Raw genomic sequence first — 27,779 nt, forward strand, 5'->3', positions numbered from 1 at the left:
ATCCCCTTTGGGCAAACAATTCTGCTGAATAACCTTGCTTTGACTTGCTTGTAGAGGGATTGTACGCTAAACCGGTTCCTCTTTCTTTTTGTTATGCTGCCAGCAGCTGGCAAAGCAGACCTGGTTTAGGAGGACAATCATTTGTGTGAACTGCAGCAGAGGAGCTGGGGACTTAGGCAAGCAAAACGTTTCATCCATTAGAAGATGTCTATGCTGAATGCGCATTCTGTCCTGGTGACTGGGTCCAACCGGGGCATTGGCTTAGAACTGGTCAAGCAGCTGGCGGAGAAAAGCAACAGGCCAGAATGGATCTTTGCCACTTGTCGGAACCCAGAGGGACCAGGTGCTCAGGTGAGCTCTAGGGAAGGGCCAGCAATCCTGTAGAATGGGTGCCTAAACTAGTGAATTCCCTCTGATGCCAGAGAAATTGTGCCTAGGGTTTATGTGGAGGTGTCTGATAAGATTTCTTAAGCTTCCTGTTGTTCAGGCACTTCTGCAGAGCAACAACAAATTAAGATATACATCCCCATAGAGAAAAAACTTGGATGGTGTATGTATCAGAGACCAGGTCAGGTACTTTTTTTCTATTGTGATAAGAGTCTTAAGGTCTTAGATACGTAATAAATGTGGTACCTCGGGTTAAGTACTTAATTCGTTCCAGAGGTCCATTCTTAACCTGAAACTGTTCTTAACCTGAAGCACCACTTTAGCTAATGGGGCCTGGGACTTCCGGGTTAGCGCGATCTGGAAATGGCAGATTCCCTCCGAGCTGCGGAGGGAATCGGCTTCACCGAGGACGGGTCTTGCCGCGCCGGCGACGCGGGGACCCTTAGAAACCACAGGCGCTGAAGCCTGCGGACGGGAAGACTCGGTGGGCGCCTTAAGCACCCCCCCAACCCTCGAAAAAGGGTACAGAGGGTGGTGTGGCGCTGAGAGTCGATCAACACCTCGGTGGAGCGGAGCCGCGAGCCACGACCGGAGAGCGCTGACTTTCTCCCTGGAAATTTGGATGAAAGAATTAACCCGTGAGTAAATGGAATTTGGCTTTAAGAAATTTTTCCTTCGAATTGGAGACGACCGGAGGGTGTGCTAAAAGGGAGTCCGCACCCCCCCTAATTACAGACAATTTTTAAGCAAAGTTCAGAGAACTAAGGCGGAAAAGATACACTTATACATTATAAAAGAAACTTCTTCCACGATTTAACAAAGGAAGTGTTGTGCTGGAGAGTGAGGAGAATTTTTTTGTGAAATCCCCCCCCCCCCCCGGGACCAGGGAGAGTCCCGTGTTTGAGTCTGGTGCAGAAGAATAAGTTGTCAAAAGAACTGTTAAATGGACAGATTGAAAACTTGTTAACTGATATCCCTCTGAACTAAAAGCTAAATTGAAACAAAGTGGTTGGAGATTTGATAGAAAGAAATAAAAAAGATTTGGACTGTTGGAAAAAGTTTACAAAGTAACCAGAATCCCTCTAGGGGGATTCCAAAGCTACTACAATGGCGGCAGAAGGAAAACTACAGGCAGAGATAAACAGGATGTTTTATCTTGTGGGAATATTGCAAGAGCAGAGTCTGAGTATGAACAAACAATTAATGACCTTGACTTCAGGAACAAGCAACTCTGCTGAATGCATGAAGGATTTGACAGGAAAGGAATCTGCAGCCGAAACAGAAAAGACATTCCAAGAATCGGAGGAAAGAGAGCAAGGAGAGGAGAAAGAACAATTGAAAAATACCAACAAAAAGTCCATAATGGTGGAACGCAAGGGAAAAGTCTATTCGATTATCTGGATTACAACACTGCAAAAGATGTTAAGGATGAAGGAGGGGGCCCCTGAAGTATTTGGAACACAGGAACTTGAAGGATACAAGAAATACGATTGGGGCTTTCCTTTTGACCATGAAAGACTGGTTGACTTTTGGCAGCAGTTGCTATCAAGTATCCATGTGGGAAGAAAAATTGGAGTGATGGAGAATGGATTGTTTCGAGATTTGATGACCGATATAAGAGACTTCCAACAGAATCGACGGAGAGGAACTGAAAGGGACTTAAAGGCCTCAGACGTGAGGAATCCGGGCTAAAAACTACGGTTGATTTTTATTTGAAAAGGGACCAGAACCTGGGGAGGGGGGAGGGGGAAGCAGAAGGGTAAGAACGATGATAAATTTTGGGTTGGGTGAAAAGGGTCTACATTTAAAAACGGGAAATCGGGGGAAGGGAATCTACTCCGACCTTAGGAAAAAATTTAAATGTTTATAAGAGCTGGGGATAAGAGAAATGGGGCTAATCACGAAGAGATATATTTAAAAATATCAACTATAGGTTAAGAAGAAGAAACTAAAATTTGCTGAACGAATCATGGGAATAGGGATGTATGAAGAGGGGGTGGGGGGGAGTCCGGGGAATAAGGTTAAGAAAACAAGGCGTTGAGATGATATCTGTTTTGTTTTTGTTGTAACTTGTGTGTTTGTCTTTAAAAAATGTGAAAACCCAATAAAAATTATTATATATAAAAAAAATAGCTAATGGGGCCTGCTGCTGCTGCACACCGCCAGAGCACGATTTCTGTTCTCATCCAGAAGCAAAGTTCTTAACCCGAGGTAATATTTATGGGTTAGCGGAGTCTGTAACCTGAAGCGTATGTAACCTGAAGCGTATGTAACCCAAGGTACCACTGTACATAAATATATAAACCACATGTCTGAAAACCCCACAGAAAAAAAGTCCTGAACAAATTGACCTCAATTATTTCTCTGCAAGGTCAAAGTGGGAAACCTCCCCATTGTCTTTTTCCTTCACAAATCCTGTCTTAAGGGCACATTTAAGATATGAATAGGGTGTGGGCCTATGACCTGGCTCAGGAACTAAGTATTTATCATTACAAAAGACTGGCCAGGCTCCCCAGGCAATCCAATCAAGTGACCATTAAACAGGTAACCTGTCAGACTAGATAAACAAGTCACTCAGATTTCTGCTGTAGTCCGCCTTTTCTGGGATGTAGGTATGATGTATCTGGGGGGTGGTCTTAGGTTACACCCCTTCTGTGATGTATGTATGTTGTATGGAGGGGTGGTCTTGAGCTCCAGGGCAGGGGATTTAAAATGTCTATATAAGGCCTTGGACAGTGTTCTCAAAGCTACCAGCATGAGTTTGACCAAACTGTGGGAGGCAGTGGAAGACAGGAGTGCCTGGCGTGCTCTGGTCCATGGGGTCACGAAGAGTCGGACACGACTAAATGACTAAATGACTTGAGTGACATTCTTCTGGGTTCCTCCTCCTTCCTGCATGTGGTGAGCGAGGACCCTGTTGCAACAGATCAATAAAGATCAAGCTTACTAGCTGCTTTGCTTCTCAATATTCTCTGGTTGACCTCTGTTATTTTCTCCTACCAATAGGGAACCTACGTAAGGACTCTATATGAGCTCTTGGATACCCCATAAGGGTAAAAAGGGCAGATTTTTGTTTATAACACTATCCCTGTCTTTCCTTTACTCCAGGGTTTGTATTTTTATTCAGCTATGGAGCACAGGAAGGGGGCAGAGACTAGATTTCTTACTGCAGGCAAAGGAGAGAGAAGAGCAGCAACCCTTGCCAGCAAGAGCCTGGGAAAAGCACAGGGTGGCATGGCAGCTTCTGTAGCTCAGTTGGTTACATCATGGTGCTGATAATGCCAGGGTTGCAGGTTCAATCCCCGTATGGGACTGTTGCACATTCCTGCATTGCAGGGGGTTGGACTAGATCATCCTTGGGGTCCCTTCCAATTCTACCGTTCTACGATTCTATGATATCAGAAAGGTACGGAGTGGGAAACCTCCCCATTCCATAGAGGAAAGTACTAAATTCTGCTGTTGAAAAATGGGTACCAGGACAGAGACAGTGGCCTGAGAGGACTCTCCCAGCGCAGAGTCAATAGTGTGGGAGTTTTGAAGAACATTTATGTACTGGGAGAAGAAGCAGACAGCCCAGTACAAATCCATTACAACAGCAACAAAGACACCTGTAGGAAGTGCTTTTAAACTCTTTGCTTCTGATAAGGAAAATTCTGGGTGCATCCCCCACGGGTCCATGCGGTCAGTAAAAGAAGGAAATTCCGGCCAAGTAATTTGGAGCAAAACAGCAGTCAGCAGACTTAGATCCTTTATTGTTGGGCAACAGGTTCAAACAGCAGCGAGTGAACCCCGAGCATGGGGTGACATTGACTTTTAAAACTTTCCCACCATTTCCCAGAATGCAGTTCGTACAGTAACATTGCTACATCATTACTACCTCACTAAAAATCAGAAAGGGGAGGGTTATACAAGATTAACATAAGCAGAAATGTCAGGACAAGACCCAGGTATAAGATTAGCATAGGCAAACACCTCTTAAGTACCCTTCACCAAAGCACAATATAGTGGTACCTCGGCTTAAATACTTAATTCGTTCCGGAGGTCCATTCTTAACCTGAAACTGTTCTTAACCTGAAGCACCACTTTAGCTAATGGGGGCTGCCGCGCCGCCAGAGCCCAATTTCTGTTCTTATCCTGAAGCAAAGTTCTTAACCTGAAGCACTATTTCTGAGTGTGTAACCTGAAGTGTATGTAACCTGATGCGTATGTAACCCCAGGTACCACTGTAGAACTATCTTTGCATGTCTGCATCCTGGGGCAAGTTCAGTGATGAGATTTGGTTTCCATTGGCCAACAACCAGCTCAGCAATTGTCACCCCTGGGTGGGGTGTTTGTACATGTCCTCACGCTTGAGGGATTATGGCGGGAGGTGGCAGGGGAAAGGGTCCTTTTTCCAAGGGCAAAATGGCATTGGAATGGAGGAAATTGGCAAATGGGTTGATTTTTTATGATTTATAAAGCTAGGTATCTTCCCTGAGCTGTCGTCGAAAGGATAGATGCAGGCATAATATTTATAACATTTAACAATTTTAAAGATGTGCCCCTCCCCACCCCCGTAATTTCTGTAACACTTCCTACATTGTTTCAAACAATTCAGTCCACATTGCTGTGTTTTGTTATCTTTCAGGCCTTGAAGAATTTGGCTGCCAAGCATGAGGGAGTCGTTATCAACCCACTGGGTATGTGCCTCTTATCCCCTTAATTCTCTCTCCTTAATGGAGAAAGGTGCTGTCATTTAAGGCCATTTTACAGGATCTCTGTTTCATTTGTATTGGTTCCTCATTTGTAGTTTGCAGTTCCCATGTCTTGCCTAGGTTCCTGCTCTGTTTTGGGGGCATCATAATTTTTGTTGGGATCCATCTGCCTCGAAAGACAATGAAGTAGACCAACCTTTCTCCTCTTCTTAAATGCAGTTCCTCCTAATTAAAATGTATGGAATTTTAAAACAAGCTGCTACACAATCAACCACCATTCATGCTCCTGCACAAACAACAAAGAGATACGGAAGAAATGGAGGCAACGCATAAAAATGAAACTTGGGAACTTGTACCTTTACCTGAAGGGAGAAAACCCATCAGTTCCAAATGGATGTTTAAAATTTAAAAAAAGGAAGAAGCTCAAGTACAGATAGTTAGAGCTAGATTGGTTGCAAGGGGTTTTGCACAAAAGCACAATGAAGACTATGAATCAATTTTTGCTCCTGTAACATATTCTAATGTTAGGCTATTGTTAAAAATAGCAGCAAAAAAGAAAATGAAGGTTTCACATTTTGATATCAAAACTGCATTTTTATATGGTGAACTTGAAGAAGAAATATACATGATTCAACCACAGGGTTTTGTGAAAGATCCAGATCTGGTATGCAAACTGAAAAGGTCCATTTATGGTTTGAAACAGGCAGCTAGATGCTGGAACAAGAAATTAGAGTGTGTGTGTTGTTTTTTTTATTAAAATTTTTATTACATTTTCAATTTACAGAAAAAAGAAAAAAGAGAAAGAAAAAGCGATCCAACTTTCAAAATGCATTTTTACATTGTTAACTGGACTTCCCCACATCTCCCTCACCCTGCATTCTTTACAATAAACATGTCAGCAAATTATTACCTTATTTCGTGTCTTATTTGTATCTTTCAAAATATTTTACTTCTAGATTTAAAGTACCTTTTTTCAAATATTTATGCCTTAGAATAATACATAAAATAACTTTAAATTTCACCTTTTTCTTACTTATAACTTAATTTTCTATTTTCCCAATCTAGTTGCAGGAGCAAAAATTTCCAAATCATGCAGATTCTTAACATTCATACAACTTATAATGTTTTTGTAAATAATCCTTAAATTTATTCCAGTCTTCTTCCGTTGTCTCTTCTCCCAAATCTCGAATCCTGCCAGTCATTTCTGCCAATTCCATATAGTCCATCAACTGCGTCTGCCACTCTTCCAGCGTGGGAAGGTCTTGTGTCTTCCAACCTTTTGCAATAAGTATTCTTGCTGCTGTAGTTGCATACATAAAAAGTGTTCTGTCCTTCTTTAACACCCTTTGGTCCACTATGCCCAGGAGGAAGGCCTCTGGTTTCTTAGGAAAGGTGTACCTAAACACCTTTTTTAACTCATTGTAAATCATTTCCCAGAAGGCCTTCACTTTTGGACACGTCCACCAAAGGTGAAAGAATGTCCCCTCAGCCTCCTTACATTTCCAACATTTATTATCAGATCGATGGTAAATTTTTGCTAGCTTGACTGGGGTCATGTACCACCTATATATCATTTTCATAATATTCTCTTTCAAGGCATTGCATGCCGTGAATCTCATTCCAGTGGTCCATAACCTTTCCCAGTCTTCAAACATAATGTTGTACCCAATATCCTGAGCCCATTTTATCATGGCTGATTTGACTATCTCATCCTGAGTGTTCCATTTAAGCAGCAAGTTATACATTCTCGAAAGTACCTTAGTCTTAGGTTCTAACAGTTCTGTCTCTAGTTTCGATTTTTCCACCTGGAATCCTGTTTTTTTGTCAGACTTAAAGACTTCTTGAATTTGGGCATAATGAAACCAATCCTGCACACTATTCTTTAATTTTTCGAAGCTCTGCAGTCTCCAGTTGTCTCCTATTTTTTCTATCATTTCCCAATATTTTGGCCATCCGACCTCCATATTGAGTCTTTTTCTAGCCTTGGCCTCCACTGGTGATAACCACCTCGGGGTTTTACTCTCTAATAAGTCTTTATATTTTGTCCAGACCGCGAATATGGCTTTTCTGACAATATGGTTTTTGAACATTTTATGAACCTTTACCTTGTCGTACCACAAATATGCATGCCACCCAAAAGCATTGTCATACCCTTCCAAATCCAAGACATCAGTGTTCTCAAGTAATAACCACTCTTTCATCCAGCAGAAAGCCGCAGCTTCATAATATAACCTTAAATCTGGCAGGGCAAACCCCCCTCTCTCTTTGGCATCCGTTAGTATTTTAAATTTTATTCGGGGCTTTTTGCCCTGCCAGACAAACCTAGAAATATCTTTCTGCCACTTCCCAAAACACTCCACTCTGTCTATGATCTGTAGGGTCTGAAACAAAAATAACATCTTCGGCAATACATTCATTTTTATAGCTGCAATTCGGCCCATCAAGGAAAGTTTCAATCTTGACCAGATCTCTAAATCTTTCTTAATTTCTGACCAACATTTTTCATAGTTATCTTTAAACAAATTCAGATTTTTGGCAGACAGGTTTACCCCCAGGTATTTTACTTTTTTAACAACATTTAATTCTGTCTCTTTCTGAAACTCATCTATTTCCAAAGATGTCAAGTTTTTCTCCAAAACCTTAGTTTTTTGCTTGTTCAGTTTGAACCCTGCTACCCGACCAAATTCATGAATTAACTCTAACACTCTCTTCGTACTAGATTCTGGCTCCTGTAATGTTAAAACCAAGTCATCTGCGAAAGCTTTCAGTTTAAATTGTTTCGCTCCGACCTGTATTCCTTGTACCAACCGGTCTTCCCTAATCATGTTCAAAAGCACCTCCAGAACTGAAATAAATAGCAGAGGGGATAGGGGGCACCCTTGTCGTGTTCCTTTTTCAATTTTAAATTCTTCTGTCACCACATTGTTTACAATTAACTTTGCTTTCTGCTCTGAATAAATTGCTTCTATTCCATTTTCAAACCCCCGTCCCACTCCCATCCCTTCCAAATTTTTCTTCATAAATCTCCAAGAAATATTGTCAAAGGCTTTCTCCGCGTCAACAAAGATTAACACTGATTTTGTATTAATGTTGGTTTGCAAAAGTTCCAGAATGTCAATAATATTCCTAGTGTTGTCAGACAAATGTCTTCCTGGGAGAAAGCCTGCCTGGTCCTTATGAATTACTTCATTTAATACATTTTTAAGTCTACTCGCCAAAATGTCTGCAAAGATTTTGTAATCCACATTTAGGAGTGAGATGGGACGGTAGTTCTTTAGTTGAGTCTTTTCAGTTTCCACTTTAGGGATCAATGTGATGAAAGCTTCTTTCCACGATTCCGGTGCCTTCTTCCCCTCCAAAATCTGGTTGCATACCTCCATTAGTGGTTGTATCAAATAGTCTTTCAACGTCTTATAATACTTGGAGGTAAGCCCATCCGGACCTGGAGATTTGCCTATTTGCATATTCTGAATGGCATTCTCTATTTCTTGTTGTGTTATTTTGTGATTCAGGATTGTTCTCTTTTCCTGAGCAAGTTTTGGTAGTCCATTTGTTTCCAAAAATTGGTCTATCTCCTTCTCCTCTTGTGGCCCTTGGGTATAGAGCTTTTTAAAATATCTCTGGAAACACTTCCTAATTTCTTCTGGTTTCTGGATATTTCTCCCTTCAATCTCTAGATTGGTGACTGTGTTCAGTTTTTGTCTCTTTTTCAATTGCCATGCCAAGAGTTTTCCACACTTATTGGCTGATTCAAAAGATCTTTGTTTCATTTGTTTGATTTTCCACTCAACTTCTTGATTTATCAATTTCGCATACTGTGCTTGGTAGAATTTGATTTCTCTCAAGATCTCCTTCGATTTTGGTTTGGATCTCAGCTTTTTCTCTCCATCTCTTATCTTCTCTAAAATCTTATCTTTTTTCCCATTCCAGAGCCTTTTTTTAATCGTGTTCTGTTGTATCAGAAACCCTCGCATGACTGCTTTACTTGCGTCCCAGATAAGAAATTAGAGTGTGTTGAAAAATCTTGGATTTGAGCAAAGCAAAGCTGATCAATTTATAATAATAATAATAATAATAATAATAATAATAATAATAATAATAATTTATTTGTACCCCGCCCATCTGGCTGGGTTTCCCCAGCCACTCTGGGCGGCTTCCATAAAAACCAGAAATACATTAAAATAAAATATTCCACAAGGCGGGTGCCACTACCGAGAAGGCCCTCTGCCTGGTTCCCTGTAGCTTTGCTTCTCGTAATGAGGGAACCGCCAGAAGGCCCTCGGCGCTGGACCTCAGCGTCCGGGCAGAACGATGGGGGTGGAGACGCTCCTTCAGGTATACTGGGCCGAGGCCGTTTAGGGCTTTAAAGGTCAACACCAGCACTTTGAATTGTGCTCGGAAACGTACTGGGAGCCAATGTAGGTCTTTCAAGACCGGTGTTATGTGGTCTCGGCGGCTGCCCCCAGTCACCAGTCTAGCTGCCGCATTCTGGATTAGTTGTAGTTTCCGAGTCACCTTCAAAGGTAGCCCCACGTAGAGCGCATTGCAGTAGTCCAAGCGGGAGATAACTAGAGCATGCACCACTCTGGCGAGACAGTCCGCGGGCAGGTAGGGTCTCAGCCTGCGTACCAGGTGGAGTTGGTAGACAGCTGCCCTGGATACAGAATTGACCTGCGCCTCCATGGACAGCTGTGAGTCCAAAATGACTCCCAGGCTGCGCACCTGGTTCTTCAGGGGCACAGTTACCCCATTCAGGACCAGGGAGTCCTCCACACCAGCCCGCCCCCTGTCCCCCAAAAACAGTACTTCTGTCTTGTCAGGATTCAACCTCAATCCATTAGCCGCCATCCATCCTCCAACCGCCTCCAGGCACTCACACAGGACCTTCACCGCCTTCACTGGTTCTGATTTGAAAGAGAGGTAGAGCTGGGTATCATCTGCATATTGATGGACACCCAGTCCAACCCCCCTGATGATCTCTCCCAGCGGCTTCATATAGATGTTAAAAAGCATGGGGGAGAGGACGGAACCCTGAGGCACCCCACAAGTGAGGGCCCAGGGGTCTGAACACTCATCCCCCACCACCACTTTCTGAACACGGCCCAGGAGGAAGGAGCGAAACCACTGTATAACAGTGCCCCCAGCTCCCAGCCCCTCTAGACGGTCCAGAAGGATGTTATGGTCGATTGTATCAAAGGCCGCTGAGAGATCCAGCAGAACTAGGAAACAGCTCTCACCTTTGTCCCTAGCTCGCCGGAGATCATCAACCAGCACGACCAAGGCAGTTTCAGTCCCATGATGAGGCCTGAATCCCGATTGGAAGGGATCCAAATGGTCCGCATCCTCCAGGCGTGCCTGGAGTTGTTCAGCAACCACGCGCTCAATCACCTTGCCCAAGAATGGAAGATTTGAGACTGGGCGATAGTTGGCCATACTGGCCGGGTCTAAAGATGGTTTTTTAAGAAGCGGTTTGATGACCGCCTCTTTCAGCGGATCTGGGAATGCTCCCTCACAGAGAGAAGCATTCACCACCCCACAGAGCCCATCGCCCAGCCCTTCCCGGCTTGCTTTTATTAGCCAGGATGGGCAAGGATCCAGGAGACAGGTGGTTGGTTTCACGCGTCCAAGCAGCCTGTCCACATCCTCGGGGGTAATGGATTGAAATCGATTCCATGCAACTTGACCAGACAGAGCTCTAGCACTCTCCCGCCCCAGCCCTGCTCCCACGGTGGTGTCTAGCTCCTTCCGAATATGAGTGATTTTATCTGCAAAAAACTTTGCAAAATCGTTGCAGGAGATCTTGGGGTCTTTACAAAGCCCCGGTGGTAAAGGTGGTTCCGTTAAATTACGAACCACCTGAAAAAGTCTCCTGCTACTATTTTCTGCAGATGCAATAGAGGCGGTGAAGAAAGTCTTCTTCGCCGTCGCTATCGCCACTTGGTAGGCTCGACGTTGAGCTCTAACCTGTGTCCGGTCAGATTCGGAGTGAGTTTTTTGCCACCAACGCTCTAGCCGTCTCAGCGATTGTTTCATCGCCCTCAGCTCCGAAGAAAACCACGGAGCTGTCCGGGCTCCATGCAATCGGAGAGGGCGCTTCGGAGCCAGACAGTCGATAGCCCTGGTTAACTCCGCATTCCAGCGGGCCACCAGGGAATCAGCTGAAAGGCCATCAACATGGGATAAGGCATCCCCTACCACTCTCTGGAAACCATTTGGATCCATTAAGTGGCGGGGGCGGACCATCCGAATTGGTCCCACCTCCCTGCAGAGGGGAAGGGTCGCGGAGAAGTCCAGTTGCACCAGGAAGTGATCTGACCATGGCACTTCTTTTGTTTCACTTTTACTTAGTGTCAGATCACCCACGTCACTAGAGGTGAACACCAGGTCTAAGGCATGTCCATGACTATGAGTTGGGCCAAACTTATTCAGGGACAGCCCCATGGAGGCCATGCTTTCCACGAAGTCCCGAGCAGCCCCTTCTAAGGTCGTGTCGGCATGGATGTTAAAATCCCCTAGGACAACCAAACTAGGTGTCTCCAGGAGAAAATCCGCCACGACCTGAAGCAGCTCAGACAGGGAATCCTTGGTGCAGCGGGGAGGTCGGTACACCAAAAGGAATCCTGTACTGCCCCTATTGCCCAACTTCCAGAACATGCACTCAGAAAACTGGATCTTCCCAGTAGGACGCCTGGTGCAAGCTAGTGACTTCCTAAAAATCACTGCAACCCCCCCTCCCCGCCCACATGACCTGGGTTGCTGTGCGTAAGAGAAACCTGGTGGGCAAGCAGCGGCAAGGACAGGCCCATCTGCTTCCTCCAACCAGGTCTCTGTCACACATGCCAGGTCAAGTCCTCCATCCACAATCAGGTCGTGGATGGCAGTGGTTTTATTCATCATTGACCTGGCATTACACAGCAACACCTTCAGGTCATGTAGGTTTCCCCTGTTGATTCCAGTATCCATCCGGTCAAGGCCAGACCCGGAGGCAGGGATAGTCTTCAAACAACGACTAAACCTGCCTCCTCGGTAATGACATGGTCTGGTCTTAGCGTAACTCCGCCTCCTGCCCATGATCACCGAGATCAGATGTCCCAGTGCTTCCCCCCCTGTGGAACTTGTCCCAGCCATCGTGATGGCTGGGGCCCCACTCCCAGGCAGCCCTGATCTAGCCCCTTCAAAACAAAACATAAACTATACAGAACCAATAAAACAACAACAACAAAAAGGAACAGAACAATTATGCTAAAATTAATCCCCAACCAAATATCCATCCCACCCACCCCCAGCAATGGAAAAAAAGAAATAAAAATTTAAATTGCCACCGACTGCTTGAGGACATTTTAAAGCACATTAACCCCCTGGAACAGGGAAGCAATGGCAGAACACTTCCCACCCTTCCCAAGAGTTTGTTCCAAAAGTTTGTTCCTGGGCCACGCCCCCTGGGCCAGTTGGAAAAGGCCCTGGAAGGGAGCAGGCCCTGCAGTCCTCACCCAGCCGATGGTCCAAGGCTTCCCCGCAGCAGGAGTCCCTTTATAGCCAGGAGAGAGGGCCTGGGCCACGCCCCCTGGGCCAGTTGGAAAAGGCCCTGGAAGGGAGCAGGCCCTGCAGTCCTCACCCAGCCGATGGTCCAAGGCTTCCCCGCAGCAGGAGTCCCTTTATAGCCAGAAGAGAGGGCCTGGGCCACGCCCCCTGGGCCAGTTGGAAAAGGCCCTGGAAGGGAGCAGGCCCTGCAGTTCTCACCCAGCCGATGGTCCGAGGCCTCACTGCAGCAGGAGTCCCTTTATAGCCAGGAGAGAGGGCCTGGGCCACACCCCCTGGGCCAGTTGGAAAAGGCCCTGGGAGGGAGAAGGCCCTGCAGTCCTCACCCAGCCGATGGTCCAAGGCTTCCCCGCAGCAGGAGTCCCTTTATAGCCAGGAGAGAGGGCCTGGGCCACGCCCCCTGGGCCAGTTGGAAAAGGCCCTGGGAGGGAGCAGGCCCTGCAGTCCTCACCCAGCCGATGGTCCGAGGCCTCACTGCAGCAGGAGTCCCCTTATAGCCAGGAGAGAGGGCCTGGGCCACACCCCCTGGGCCAGTTGGAAAAGGCCCTGGGAGGGAGCAGGCCCTGCAGTCCTCACCCAGCCGATGGTCCGAGGCTTCCCCGCAGCAGGAGTCCCTTTATAGCCAGGAGAGAGGGCCTGGGCCACGCCCCCTGGGCCAGTTGGAAAAGGCCCTGGGAGGGAGCAGGCCCTGCAGTCCTCACCCAGCCGATGGTCCAAGGCTTCCCCGCAGCAGGAGTCCCTTTATAGCCAGGAGAGAGGGCCTGGGCCACGCCCCCTGGGCCAGTTGGAAAAGGCCCTGGGAGGGAGCAGGCCCTGCAGTCCTCACCCAGCCGATGGTCCGAGGCCTCACTGCAGCAGGAGTCCCTTTATAGCCAGGAGAGAGGGCCTGGGCCACGCCCCCTGGGCCAGTTGGAAAAGGCCCTGGGAGGGAGCAGGCCCTGCAGTCCTCACCCAGCCGATGGTCCACTTCTGGACCATCGTAGAGGTGGTCCAGAAGTGTACATTTCTGTACACTTGTAGAGACAATGATGGAATTACTTATTTGGTGGTTTATGTTGATGATCTTTTATTGATTTATGATTCAGATAAGTAGAAAAACAAGTTTGAAAAAGGTTTGAAAACACAATTTGAAATTAAAAATTTAGATACAGTGAACAATTACCTAGGCATGCAAATAGACAGAGATGAATTAGGCTCTTTCTGATTAGTCAAAGCAGTAAAATTCAGGCTCTGCTAGAGTCAAATGGCATAGATAATTGTAATCTAGTTGCTACTCCAATGAATTTCAAATATCAAAAGCAAGATGATTAAAAATAATTTGAGGATATTGACAAATACAGAAGTGAAATTGGAAGTTTGCTTTATTTAGCAAACATATCCAGGCCTGGCATATCAAATGCAACTAACATACTTTGCAAATTAAAATAAAATAAAATAAAATAAAATAAAAAAAATGTAACAGCTATTAATTAATCATGTACAGTAGAACCTCAGATTCTGAACTTAATCCATTTCAGGAGTCCATTTGACTCCCAAAATGGTTCGGGAACCAAGACACTGCTTCCGATTGGCTGCAGGAGCTTCCAACAGCCAATTGGAATCTGCACCGGACGTTCGGCTTCCAAAGAACGTTCGATAACCAGAACAATCACATTCAGGAGTCAGAACGTTCAGCTCCCAGGGCATTTGGGAGCCGAGGTTCCATTGTATATTACTGAGTCATTTCTGCCCTTAAGATAGATGTTCAACCTTGTTAGACCTTACTAGTTACTGGTTAACTCGGTTCAGCAGAATCACGTTTACAATAATTTCTTTGTTGCTATAGACACTTGTGAGCCTAACAGCATCAAGGCTGCTGCAGCCAGAGTCACTGAGTGTCTGAAAGGAGCCGGGTTGAATCTTCTGATAAACAATGCTGGGATTGTAAGGCCAGCTTCTATGGAAGATGAGACACCAGAGAATATGTCTGAGGTGTATAGGACCAATGTGATTGGGCCCATGGTAGTCACTCAGGTAAGGCTATCCCTGGATACATGCTTCTTCACAGACATTCCTCAGCATGTTGTAGAGCTCTTAAGAACAGAATGATTTATGCAAGTGTTTTCTGGTGATGAGTTCATTGTTTGCAGAGTGTTTTTTGTTTAGTTTTTATACTTGAGCAGTATAGAAATTTCATGAAATAAATAGGCTTGATTTCTCAAATGTACAGGACCTTTAACAGCTGAACGAAAGACAGATGTTCAACTGACACTGATGTGGCAGTGGATGGGCTGGACTGTTGTTTTGCTTCAGTGATGGACTGAATGAGAGCCAACAAACTGAAGCTCAATTCAGATACAACTTAGGCACTGTTAGTGGGTAATTCCCTAGACCAGAAGAATGGGAGGGGGGGCAGCTCTTGATGGGGTTACACTCCCTCTGGAAGGAGCAGGTATGTAGCTTGGGGGTACTCCTTGATCCATTGCTGTCACTTGAGGCTCATGTGGGGCTGCCTCTGAAGACAGTTTGGAAACTTCAGCTGTTGAAGAATTCATTTGGCTTGTTCACTGGGGCAAGACAGTCTCAGCATATAATCAGTGGTGGAGCTTCAAGCTCCGGTTGGGGGGGGGGTGGAGAGCAGGCGGGGGCATGGCTGGTGCCCGTCCCAGGGGCTTGGAGCGTGTCCTGGGGGTGTGGCACCCAGTGTGTGTGGGGGCAGCCATGATGGCACCTCACCGGGATCGTGCCGCTGGGGGTGGTGCACTTGCCCCACCCCCCTGTTCCTCCGCCAGTGCATATAACACCAATCCTGGCCTGACTGCACTGACTGCCAATTAGTTCCCAGACTCAATTCAAAGTGCTAGTTTTGAACTATAAAGCCTTAATTGACTCAGGCCAGCAATACCTCAAAGACTGCCTCTCGGTATGAACCTACTTGGATTCTACAATCATGATCTGAGACCCTTCTTCATGTGCCCCCTCCACGAGAGGTCTGAAGGGTGGAGAACAGGCCTTTTCTCTAGTGGCTCCTAGTTTGTGGAATGATCTCTCCAGGGTGGCTTGCCCAGCGCCCTCATCACATACCTTTAGGAGCCAGGAGAAAACATTCCCGTTCAACCAGGCCTTTGGCTGTTAAACAATCTATGGCCCTTTTAAGTTTGTGTTTTATTATTATTTTTTTATTAGTTTTATTAGGATTTTAATATTATGAATTTTGTGTTTTACAGTGTAAACTGCCCTGTGATCTTTGGATGAAGGGTGGTATATAAATTTATTAAATAATAATTATAATAAAGGAGGACCAGATCTCCCCACATAGTATAAGGTTGTCCCTTCATTCCACTCCTTCTCCAGGCATTCCTGCCCTTGCTGAGGAAGGCATCTCGGGAAAGCCCCCAGAAAGGAATGAGCTGCAGCAAAGCTGCCATTGTCAACATCTCCAGTGAAGGTGGTTCCATTACAAATCTACTTGGATGGGAAGTGGGACATTCCATCAACTACCGCTGCAGCAAGGTACAGAGGTATTTTATGGTGATGCAAAGAGGGGCGCACTGAGCGGTTGGCAAAGCTGACCCCTGCCAGGGGCACACTCAGACCAGAAAGGATTCAAACTCCAGGCAGGATTTAGCAGATGCACCTCTCTCCTCTTCTTCCACCTCTCACACTCCCCACCCACTTCCAGGGCTCCAGTGGCGGCACATCTCAGCCACTCAGTGCTGCCGTGGCACTGGGTGGTGGTGGCGGGCTTTTGCTGGGGTTGTCCCTGTCAGCTGCCTGATTTCAATGGGAGGCTGCCTGACTCGGGAGCAGCAGCAATAGTCGAGGAGAGAAGCATGCCCCCAGCACTTCTGGGTGCAGGGGCAAAAGCTTTTGTGGATTGGAGCATTCACTTGATGCTCCTTTTTTAAAAAAAGAAGTGAATCTTTCTGTTGAATCTGCCAGTAGTTCAGGTAAGTGATTTTAGAACCTGGACTTAATTGTTTCAATGCCCCCCCCCCACGGCATGGCTGCCTGTATTATTTCAGTTCTGAAGTGCAGAATCAACACTTCTGATACAGCTCCTCATGAAGGGCACAAGGGATCCTAGGTATGCTTCTGGATGCAAACAATGAAGGGCAGCTGTGCTAACATGTAGGAAGAAAGTGTCACAATATCATGCACTCTTCCCCAGCTTTGCACACAGCCTTCCATTTGTTCTCAAAGATATCAGCTTGTTGGAGGGCAGATACACCGTGCTCCTCCTTCTTTTCATTTGTTTTTGTATATCAAACTATCAAAACATACCTTGACAGCATTGTAGAATCTGAAATAAAAGGAAGCCTCTGTTAACTTATATTTCTAACATTTAAGAAATAATTACCAATATTTTCTCTCATTTGTTATATGCTGCTGAGGCAGTGTCCATATTGTTCCCAGGCAGTCACCCATCCAGGCACTAACTCTTAGAATTCCTGCTCCATGATTGCAGTCATGCGATTGTTGTTTATCACATGATCGTGTATGTTTTGACTCCACAGTGTAGGAAGTGACAGAGACAGGATGTTTGTGTTACTGTGTTCCATGAAGTGGGACTATTGTCCTTTTTCTCTTCGCTGCCTGATACTAGAGAGGGAGCCATGTTGCAGTGCTCCGTGTGTGTTTATATGTAAATAAAGTAGATTAGCCAAAATGCTGAGTTGCTGAGGTCTGTTACGCAAGCTGCGAAGACTCTGTGGATCCCTAAGTGTGCCGATGTCTGTTGGCATTGGCCGCTGTGATGTTCGGGCTGAAGAAAGCTTTTGAAGCTCCTGAACAAACGACCAGGAGGGAGAGAACATGCCAGTCGGGCATGTGACTCTACCAGGGTCCTACTTGAGTGTAGGACAAGCTCCTGACACTAACCAGATCCACTCCTACTTTAAAAAGTAAAGTAACATAGCCCAAGGTTGGAGAACCTTTAGCTCTTCACATGTTGTTGGATTGTAGCTCCTATAATCCCTTTCCCTGACCGTTGGCCATGCTGGTTGGGGCTATTTGGAGTTGCAGTCCAAAAATATATTGAAAATCACAGGTTCCGTGGCCCTGCCTTACTCTTACAGATGCCTCCTGTTAACTAACTCCTGCCAGTGGGGCAGAACATCAGTTCAATTTGCATTAAAGCCCTTCCCACTTCCCAAAACAATGCATGAACCAAAACACAGCCACCCTCCAAAATTCATACTTCTCCACATTTTGCATGCAGGTCTCCAGCCAAGTAATATGCACAAAAATGCATATATTCATGAATTACATAAACGTACATTATATTAGGGGATATTGCTGTGCAAAAAGGTGTATATTAGGCAAAACTGCATACAAACATGTATATATCATTGTTGTAAGAAAAATACTATTTAGGGCAACCTACAATTTTACACAAACACACAAAAGGAGTACTTCTCACTGCATTTCCCTCAATGGTTCCCAATTTTACATAAATTTGAATAAGGTTTCCTGTGCAGGGCATAACTTTGTCAAACAACTAGTATAGCCTCTGTACATATACAAAGTTCATGATTCAGCAAATCTATTATGCCTATTAAAGTGTTGCATCTCTTGGCTTAATTACCATTTGAATAAAGCCATGATTGGCTTTTCTTACCAGGGACTCAAGGAAGGTAAGGGGTCAATTAAAAAAGCAAAACAGATTTCCCAAGGGCAAAAACTCAAAGGTTTTCACCAAAAGCCAGTACAGTGGTACCTTGGGTTACATACGCTTCAGGTTACATACACCGCTAACCCAGAAATAGCAGCTCAGGCTAAGAACTTTGCTTCAGGATGAGAACAGAAATCGTGCACAGCAGGAGGCCCCATTAGCTAAAGTGGTGCTTCAGGTTAAGAATAGTTTCAGGTTAAGTACGGACCTCCGGAATGAATCAAGTACTTAACCTGAGGTACCACTGTACTGTAATACAAAGTTGGCCAAATAAAATTTCTACTAAAGCCTCAGTGCTCATGGATCTTGTTTCCTGTATTAAACAGATATATCTGTACCCCAGGCAAAGAAAATTGGGAGCTACATGCCTCCTTTATCTACAGGAGATTGGGGTGCAGATATCTATTCAAAAAATGTGAGATCATTATTTTGTGTGCCCCCGCCCCGGTCATTAGCAGAACAATCACCTGCTCTCACATGTATGATTGAAATGGCCAGTCAGAATTCATAAATTTCAAATATATTCCTAGTCATTTCAGCTATGAGCAGACTAAATTTTCTGCCCTCCCTTATGTACAGGAAATTGGCCTAGGCCCATCCATCTAAATCAGGGATGTCCAACAGGTCAATCAGGATTGACTGGTTGATCCCCGGGAGGTTCCAGTCGATCATGGGCTCCTTTTTCTTTTTCTGGGTAGCCTGGCCATTCCTTTGAGATGGTAAATACTTACCGGTAGTTCCTGAATCTCTTACACATACTGATATCAGCTTAACAGATACTTGCCAGACTGCAAGCACCTACAGTCCAAAGACAATTGGAAAGCTTTCCCCATTTCCTTCCTCCTCGCAGAGAAATATTTGAGGTCAATTTGGGAGAGTCAAAATGGCTTCAGGATTGTTCTCCTGTACTATTTCAGACACGTGGTTTATATACTTATGTATGTGTTTGCCTTGTACATTTATTTTATATATATAAGACCTTAGAATTCCTATAACATCATTCACCACCTTCCTGCTCCTGGCATATTTCTCTCCTAGGCTGCTCTGAACATGCTCACACGGTGCCAGTCCCTGGGATTTGCTGAAGACGAGATCCTGTGTGTTGCGCTGCATCCTGGGTGGTTACAGACAGACATGGGAAATTTTGAAGTAAGTGGTTCATGGTGCTCTCCACTTCCCAGAGGTCATCAAATGCACTGAAACACTGGGCCTGCTTCCAACTGAGGCTCAGAATGAATAATACCATATACACTCGAGTATAAGCCAATCCAAATATAAGCCGAGGCACCTAATTTCAGCACAAAAAACTGGGAAAACTTATTGACTCGAGTATAAGCTGGTTCACCACACCACAAACCTGTGGTGGCGGCAGCGGCAGAGGAAGAACAAGCAGCCAAAAGTTTGTACTTACTTGTACTGTTCAGTTCCCGCCCTATACCCTAGGATCACACATGTTCTAAACTCTGTGCCTGGCAAACACCAGCCCAGTGGCAGATATCCGTTGCTTCCAAAATGCCCAGAGTTTGAATGTTGGAGCATTTGTCAAGAGAATGCTTCTCTGGTTGCCCTTGATACGTGAACTTGGTGCAAGTGCAAACTGCCCTGTGATCCTTGGATGAAGGGTGGTATAGAAATGAACAAATAATAAAATAAATAATAGTGTGTTGCTTTCACCCATTTGTCATCATTACATATTTGCATAGTGCAAGAGATATATCGCTTACCTTTTCTCCTTTTCCAGGGTATACTAGCCCCAGTGAAAGTGGATGAGGGTGTGAAAGAGATCCTAAACACCCTTGCGTGTCTCTCAGAGAAAAACACTGGCACTTTTGTAAACATCGATGGAGAAACCCTTCCCTGGTGAAAGCACAATGTTATTGTCCTCACTGTAATGGGAAACCAGCACCACGGGCAATCCAAATACCTGAATAGATGAACTTCAATTTCAATAAATGCAACAAGTTCTGCTGAAAATATTAAAACTTCCTTCTAGCTGCTCTGTGTGGCAGAGATTCCTTCTGGTTGCTTTATATGACCTAGCCTGTCTGTTAGTTGTTTTTGTCTTGTAATTCTGGTCACTCGGAACGCAGCAGGTGGTGGGCAGCAGGAAGCTTTTCTGAATCGTTCTCGGTATCAGAAAGCTTACTTCTTTTGCTCTTCTTGGCCGAATGCTTCTTCTTACTTAGACTTCTTTCTCCCTTGCCCATCATTGGAGACTGGTGCTGTTCTGCAGCCGCTGACACTCCCTGTTGCCCCTGCGTCTCATCATCCGATGATGTTTCAGAGCCCCCTTCTATGGCAAAGGCTGAGGTTGTGAAACCTGTAGAATACTGGGAAAGTCTGGGGTATACTGAGAGGCAGAAAGGTTATAATTGTAAGCATGAGCCCTACCTTCCGAGGATCTGTTATTGGAAACCCAGGGACACGTAGACTGTAATTATGTGTGAGGATGCATAAATGGATTGCTACCCGAATGTGGAACCCTAAATAAGGAGGCCAAAGTGCAAGGGAGCTCCTCACTATTTAAGAAGAGGCCGCAGTGACCATGGGCCTGAATTGTTGGTAAAAGGTTTCAAAAGCAGAGGAAACACTGACTAGGCCTGTGGGTTGCAGGGCACAGGAGGCTACCCTGACCCATCTTGGACACAGGGCCCACTGTTGAATCATTGGCTGCTCTCAGCACAGCCGCGGTGGCCGCGGAGGTGCCGGGGCGGTCCACAACGTTAGGTGGCGTATCCGGGATGCATTCTTGGGTGAGCGCAAGAGGTGCCGCTGCCACCTGGTCTGCAGGCCTATATTGCCTATAAAATGTCTTAAAAGCATTGAAAAAACTGTGCCAAAGTCTGTGGGTTACTAGGCACTACGAAGGCCTGAGGCCCCTCTTGGTTCCCTTATGCCACCCCCAGATTCAGCAGGCATTACAAAGCCTGGGACCCCTCCTGGTTCCCTTGTGCCACCCCAGATATAGCTGCTTTTTGATGGTTCTCTTGAGCAGACATAGTTTGATACCCTTAATTAGCCTGGTTCAGTAAAATCAACGCCAACTAGCTTGGATTATATGCGTGAGCTGCGAGCAATATCACGGTAGTTCAGTATTGTCTGCACTGGTAAGTTTAAAGGACTCAAAGATGCCTAACTAATCTCCAACAAATTGTATTTAGCTGCAAACAATATCACCATAGCTCAGTATTATCTGCACTGGATAGCAATCCAAAATACCAGCCCACACCTCAAAGCAATTTATTTAGAGGAATACTGAGTCTATAATAAACAGAAGAGAACCTTTGATAATGTAAGCAGCTATGCAGCAAGCTAGAGGTAGAATTATAAATTGTAACCCAGCAATACAGCAGTGAAAAATGATAAATTGACTTATGCAACAAACCCATAAGCAAAGCAAAGCTCCCAAGAGCCCTTAAGCACTATTATCAAAATCAACCAAATGAATTAAATTGCCATATTAAATATATACTTGTAAACTAACAGATGAAATACCAGAAAGAGATGAACGTAGAAGAAGCATGAGCTATTTACTTTAGATTCCCTATAAACCTGTATGCAAAGCTCGCAAGAGATTGCAGGCGAAGAAGCCCTTTAATAAATCAAATGATATAAAACCCGGATCTCTTTTTCCTTATAACTGAGTTGATTATACCAAATTATAAAACTTAGTGCCTAGACAGAGAGTAAATGACACAGCTCCACAGAGCACCGCAAGCTGAATGAAATAATTTGAATTCCAATATGCTGTGCACTAATGCTTCAATTTAATTTAAAAGCGTTTCGTAAATTCCCAGAATGAAATTCTTAAGAGTGTAAGTATAAACAAAAGCAGTCAAATTAATTAGAGGATATTAATTCTAAGATCAGCCTAGCCAGAGACTCTGTAGCCAGCTCTATACAAGCTTATGCACCAAGAGGAGGGGCTCCCTGCAGCCCCTTGCGCGCTCTTATTTAAGCTAGGCTCTTTTAATAATTGCGCTTTCATCCTTTGTTTATATTGCTTATGTTTATTTCCTTTGTTTGTATTGTTTATATTGCTTTTGAATTTAAAACCAACAAGAAAGTGAGGGGCACTCGAAAAGGAAATAGCTCCCACGTGGTTTTGCCTCTCCTAAAATGGCTGCCGCCGCAAGGCCATGTGGGCAATCAAAATGGCGGCCGTAATGCGTTCCCGTTGCCTAGCGACAATGAACATGCGGAAACACTTAACGCTAGCCCTTTAACACTGATAAAAAATTCCGCAGCCTCAAGAGCAAAACCTGCAGGCATTCCCCACATACCCCTTATGAACGTTAATTATTCCCCTGGTTTTCTCGCCGGTTAGACTTAAAAGGGAGGGTTTGTAAAATTACTTCCCACGTGGAATGCCTATAGTAAAATGGCGGCCGCCCAGAAGGCCACGTGGGTGGATAAAATGGCGGCCGGGGTGCGCTGGTTGCCCAGCAACGGCGCAGCCGCTTCCGACGCTTTCCAAGTCTAAACTTCCGCGCGAAAATAAAACAGCCTGTAGAACTCACCCCCTCAAGAATGCTGCTGAAATGATTATTTAACAAGAAATTCTGCCCCTCACCCTGGCAGTAAAATGAAATACAACCGGCACAAAATGCAGCCCGCTCTCCTCCCGCAGCTGCCGTTCAGCCTAATTGCACCGCGCTCCCCTGCACAAACCCCTAGCTAAAGCCTGAAGCCCCAACAGCAAAACCTGATTGGATGGGTGCGCTGCGTCCTCCGAACGGCCGTGGAAATAACGAAGAGAAGCCAAACATTCTTCCTTGAGCTCCTTGCAGAACAGGCAGTCAGCAGTCGAGGGCAGGCAACGGATCACCAGAAAAAGCTCCACAAAGCTGAATAAATTCCTCTGAAGGGGGCATGCAGCAGCAGGCACAGCAAGCTCCTGAGGGCAGGGAACTTGCACCGAAACACACAGAGCTCCCTGTAAAACTGTAGACGTGAAAGAGATGCTGGAAGGAAAGCACACAAACACACACACACAGTGATTTTAGCTCAATTACAGCTCCGGTGTTAAACTGCAGCAGCTGGAATGGAGCGCAAAGGGGGAAACCCCCAGAAGGAGAAAAGCCCCACAAAACTAGAGATAACAACTCCTGAAAATCAAGCAGTTTAGAAATCAAGCAACACCAGCAGCGAATGCTGGAAATTCCCTGTAAAAGAAAGGGAGCTTTTTCTGTGAAGCTACAGCATATTCCATGAGGAGCCCTGCAGCTCAAGAACAAAGGCAACAAAGAAGCAAGGCAGGAACGCTCCAGGCAACCAGATAAGATCTCCAACAAGCAGGAACAGCTGATATGCGGGAAACAAACGCGAGGGCTAGCCAGCGAAAAGAGGGCGAGGCCCCTCTGCGCCGGCCCTAAATAGGGCAGACCCGGCCGGGATTCCCCTGTTCTTGGGGGGGGGGCTGAAACCAGCCCCCGCTCACGTGGGGGTGGGGGTGAAGCCCGCAACCCCACCTCCTGGGCAGGCCAGAAGTGGCTTTGTTTTTGTCTTGTGTCACTATTGTGCCTTCTCACAAACACAGTCTCAGAGTGATACACAATGTAAGGATCTTCTTCTCGATCCTGAAAAAAATGCAAAAGGGAAAAACTTGTTCTCAAAAGTGCTAGCTAAGCAGATTTCTTACAGGTCAATGTGTGTTGGAACACTGGTTCCTTTTTCTGGGGAGATCTACACATAATTAAAAATATAAGTTTAATGCTGATGTATGAACAAAATTACACACAACACTAATTAGAATAGTGAAACGTAACTAATCTGAGTTACCAACTGAAATTAGACAAATGCCACACATTTTGATATTTAGGCAGCTACTGTATTGATTTTTTTGTTTTTAAAGAAGGCTTTTAAAGACCTAGCCATTTCATGGAATAACAACTGTATAATCATAGAAATAGTTTGTGTTCAGTTACTGAGTTTGTAATCTTTCATATTTTATATTTGATTTTATTCTACACTGCTTTGAGAAGTTTTGATTGTGAAGCAGTTTATATACCTGCAAGTAAATAAAATACAATTAGTTATATTTACTTTATTTGTTTGCTTGCTTCTTGATCCTAGCTTCTGGTTTGCCCTGTGTTCTTCTGACTTCCTCTTTGGCCCTGGCTACTGGCTCATCTGGGAGCTCTTGGTTCCTGGTTCGCCTCACACTGCTACCTACAGCAAAGTGCAGTACTCTTTCTCCAGTTGGTATCAGTGCTGGTCACACCTGCAGGGGTCAAATGAAAAGGTGGGCAACCCTCTCATGATGTTTGCTCTTCATTTTATTTATTTATTTCTAACATTTATTCACTGCTTGATTATTTAAAAAACCTCAAAGCGGTTTGCAAAAAGGTAAAATAATATAATCAAGGCTTCACTTGACCTGATTATCTTCCATTTAAAAAAATCCTGTGTAGAAAATGCAATTTGTCTGCATGGGAAGAACTGATTCATCTGCTGCCACAACTGAAAAGAAAAGTAGCCCCTCAGTCTCAGTTTAGGAATTTGTGCATCTTAATCTTTTATATTGCAGGGTCTATCAAACTCCCTGCCACCAAAACTTAAGAGTTCCTCAATGTGACCCTTTTCTACTGCTACCATTTCCTTGGAATGCCTTTGAAGCTGCCTCCAACCATGATAAAATACAATTACCGTAGGTATGAAATGGACACCAACATCGGATGAACTAAATTATGTTTACTAAAGGGATACATGACAGGACACTGATATTTATAAAGGCATTTTAAATGAACACAATTACAATTTCTAAGCAGTTAAGATACCGTTACTGACACTAGCCTCTAAGTGGCTTTTATCTCAGTCCAATTTCCCAAAGTCTCCACTCCAGCCAAATCTACACGTCACAACCCAGTCCAGCTGCTGGGACAGGGCCGGATTCAGGTTTGATGAGGCCCTAAAAGCTACTGAAGGTAATGGGGCCCTTTATATGTCCAGCTGTCCTTTGTCAACAACAAATTTTTGCGTTGAATATATGCTATATGGTAATTTATGGACCTACACAACACAAAACACTGTTGCTATTTGTAGGTTTTATTTTATTTTATTTTATTTTATTTTATTTTATTTTGCAGCCTTTTTAATCCATGGGTAGGAATAATTGTTGCACCCGAGCAGAGACAAAAGGAGCCAAACAACACCAAGGGGTTAATCCAGAGAAAGAGCGTTTTATTCTGCCATGGGGGGGGGGGGCAGAGGCACCTGTGTGATTCAGTTCACAAAAGACAGGCCGCACCGAAAACATTTTACAAGCAGGTTTTATCCTTTTTTCAAACCCCCTTTTTTCCTCTCCCCCTTCACAGATTCTTACATAGAAATGTTGCTTTCCGTTCTCTGGCTCTGTTCCCGGAAGTAAGTTGCAAATCAATGTACCAGGACAAGGTTATCTTGGATCTGGGAAGCAAAAAGCTTTACTGTTCTCAGCTATGGGTTTGTTACAGCATTTTTGTTACAGAGAGGACTGCTTAGCTCGTGCTTTTTGTCTTAGAGGAAAATGCAGTTTTTTAAAATGCGTACGCCGAGGCCTGGCTGGGGGGGGGAATTCACAAACAGTTTTTTTTAGGGCTTTCTGGGGTAACCCTAACTGTACCCCTTTTTATTTTATTTTATTTTATTTTATTTTATTTTATTTTATTTATTTTATATTTTGGAAATGTACATCCAGGTTTTTTTCCTTTCAATTTTTTTGGGGGGCCCAAGAGAATGGGGCCCTAAGCTATAGCTTGTTTAGCTTATACATAAATCCGGCACTGTGCTGGGGACAACCTGCCTGTGACCCCAAAGGTCCTCTGGCTGTAGTTCTGGCTGCTTACAGTGGTGCCTCGCAAGACGAAATTAATCCGTTCCGCGAGTCTCTTCGTCTAGCGGTTTTTTCATCTTGCGAAGCAAGCCCATTGACGGCTTAGCGGCTTAGCGCTATTAGCGGCTTTTAGGCTTAGCGGATCAGCTGATAAGCGGCTTAGCGGCTTAGAAAAAGGGGGGGAGGAAAAAAACCCCGCAGGAACTCGCAAGACATTTTCGTCTTGCGAAGCAAGCCCATAGGGAAATTCGTTTTGCGAAGCGCCTCCAAAACGGAAAACCCTTTCGTCTAGCGGGTTTTCCGTCTTGCGAGGTGTTCGTCTTGCGGGGCACCACTGTATTTAAAAAACCTGATTGCACAGCCTTCTTCAACTAAGACCTTTACACAGGGCAGCCACTCGGCCTACTACAGCCACCAGCTCCCTTCTTCTGAATGTCACCAGCAAAGAATAGCTACCAAGCTGGGTAAGAATAGCTTCATCTCCAGAGCTCAGCTACCTGCTCTCCCCTCAGTTGCTTCTGGTCTTTGCTCAAATCTCCCTTATCAACTGACTTTCCCAACAGTTAACTGCCGTTTCTTCACTGACTAGCATCTCCAGCCAATCAGAGCCTCTTGCTTCCCAGACCAATCAAAATGGTGTTACTTGATCCATACCTCCGTCTATAAATATTAATATTAAATATTATAAATATTAAAGGCATCAACACTCTTTCCTTTCACAGTTTGTCACCAAGCAGATAGTGTTAACCAGGCCCACAACTTAGTAGCAACACAAGGCCTAAAACTTGGACAGTTCCATTCTGACATCAACAGGGGTCCTTTGCAAAGCACAATAGCCAGCTGGGCAGACTTATACGCAAAATATTTCTCCAGAGTCTGAGGGAAGGGTTACAGCTAGGTTTCCTCCCTGACAGCCCAGGTTTTCTGTGTAGGGCAATGCATACCCTCCAATATTTCTCTGATGAAAATAGGGATGCCCTTTTCCAGAATGATAATTTTACTATTTTTACCCCACACATCTTACTGGGTTGCCCCAGCCACTCTGGGCAGCTTCCAACATATATAAAAACATAATAAAACATTAAAAAAACTTCCCTATGCAGAATTGCCTTCAGATGGCTTGAGGGTTGGATAACTCTATACCCTCCAACATTTCTCCAATGAAAATAGGGACATCCTAAGGAAAAGGGGCATTCCGTGATCAAATCAGAAACCAGGATGGCTTCTCTAAATTGGGGACATCTTTGGAAAATATGGACCCTTGGAAAGTCTGTAAATGTTTGGGGAGTTCTCATGCACAGTTGAAGTGATGCAGTCTAGACAGGCTGACTTTGGAGGCAGGCCCATGAAGAGGGGTGGGAGGCAGCTGGGTACGCTTGGCCCAAGCCTTGGAGGGCTAATTTGGATGGGGCCCCCTCTAGGGCCTGCTGGACTTACACTGTCATGTCAAGAATGTGCCCCTCAAATGAACAGGGACTTAATGAATGAAACTACCATGGGTGAAATGTCTGTCCATACGCACTGCAAGTCTTTGATAGTAAAATCTGGACCTGTGTTACTGCATACTAGTGTGTAGCATCAGACTAGGGCTTCAGACAAGCTCTGCACAGACCTGCTTGTAGGGATGCCAAACTGGCTTCCAACTTCCAGCATAACCTCACTGTACTTGGCTGCCTTCAGATGCAGTGGAAGA

The 27,779-nt window shown here is 45.0% G+C and overlaps 1 protein-coding gene and 1 long non-coding RNA gene across 3 annotated transcripts; one reads left to right on the forward strand and one right to left on the reverse strand.

Annotated features, from left to right (window-relative positions):
• LOC309347326 (C-signal-like) lies at positions 1-24,317 on the forward strand. Its single transcript, XM_081871832.1, has 7 exons — positions 1-351; positions 5,015-5,066; positions 14,446-14,633; positions 15,954-16,112; positions 19,312-19,422; positions 20,015-20,320; positions 23,764-24,317. The coding sequence occupies exons 1-6, from the start codon at positions 205-207 to the stop codon at positions 20,135-20,137; spliced, it is 780 nt and encodes a 259-aa protein (XP_081727958.1). The 5' UTR covers positions 1-204; the 3' UTR covers positions 20,138-20,320; positions 23,764-24,317.
• On the reverse strand, positions 16,120-27,692 carry LOC309347332. 2 transcript variants are annotated; one of them, XR_014158906.1, is made up of 4 exons: positions 26,584-27,692; positions 24,319-24,496; positions 19,253-19,387; positions 16,120-16,902 (listed from the first exon to the last, which is right to left on the reverse strand). It is a non-coding gene; the product is annotated as an uncharacterized lncRNA (long non-coding RNA). The 2 variants fall into 2 exon arrangements; XR_014158907.1 differs by having other exon boundaries at positions 26,543-26,631.
• Positions 27,693-27,779: the final 87 nt, after the last annotated feature.

Source organism: Podarcis erhardii (assembly GCF_964252035.2).
Source record: "Podarcis erhardii genome assembly, chromosome: 7".
Taxonomy (NCBI): domain Eukaryota; kingdom Metazoa; phylum Chordata; class Lepidosauria; order Squamata; family Lacertidae; genus Podarcis; species Podarcis erhardii.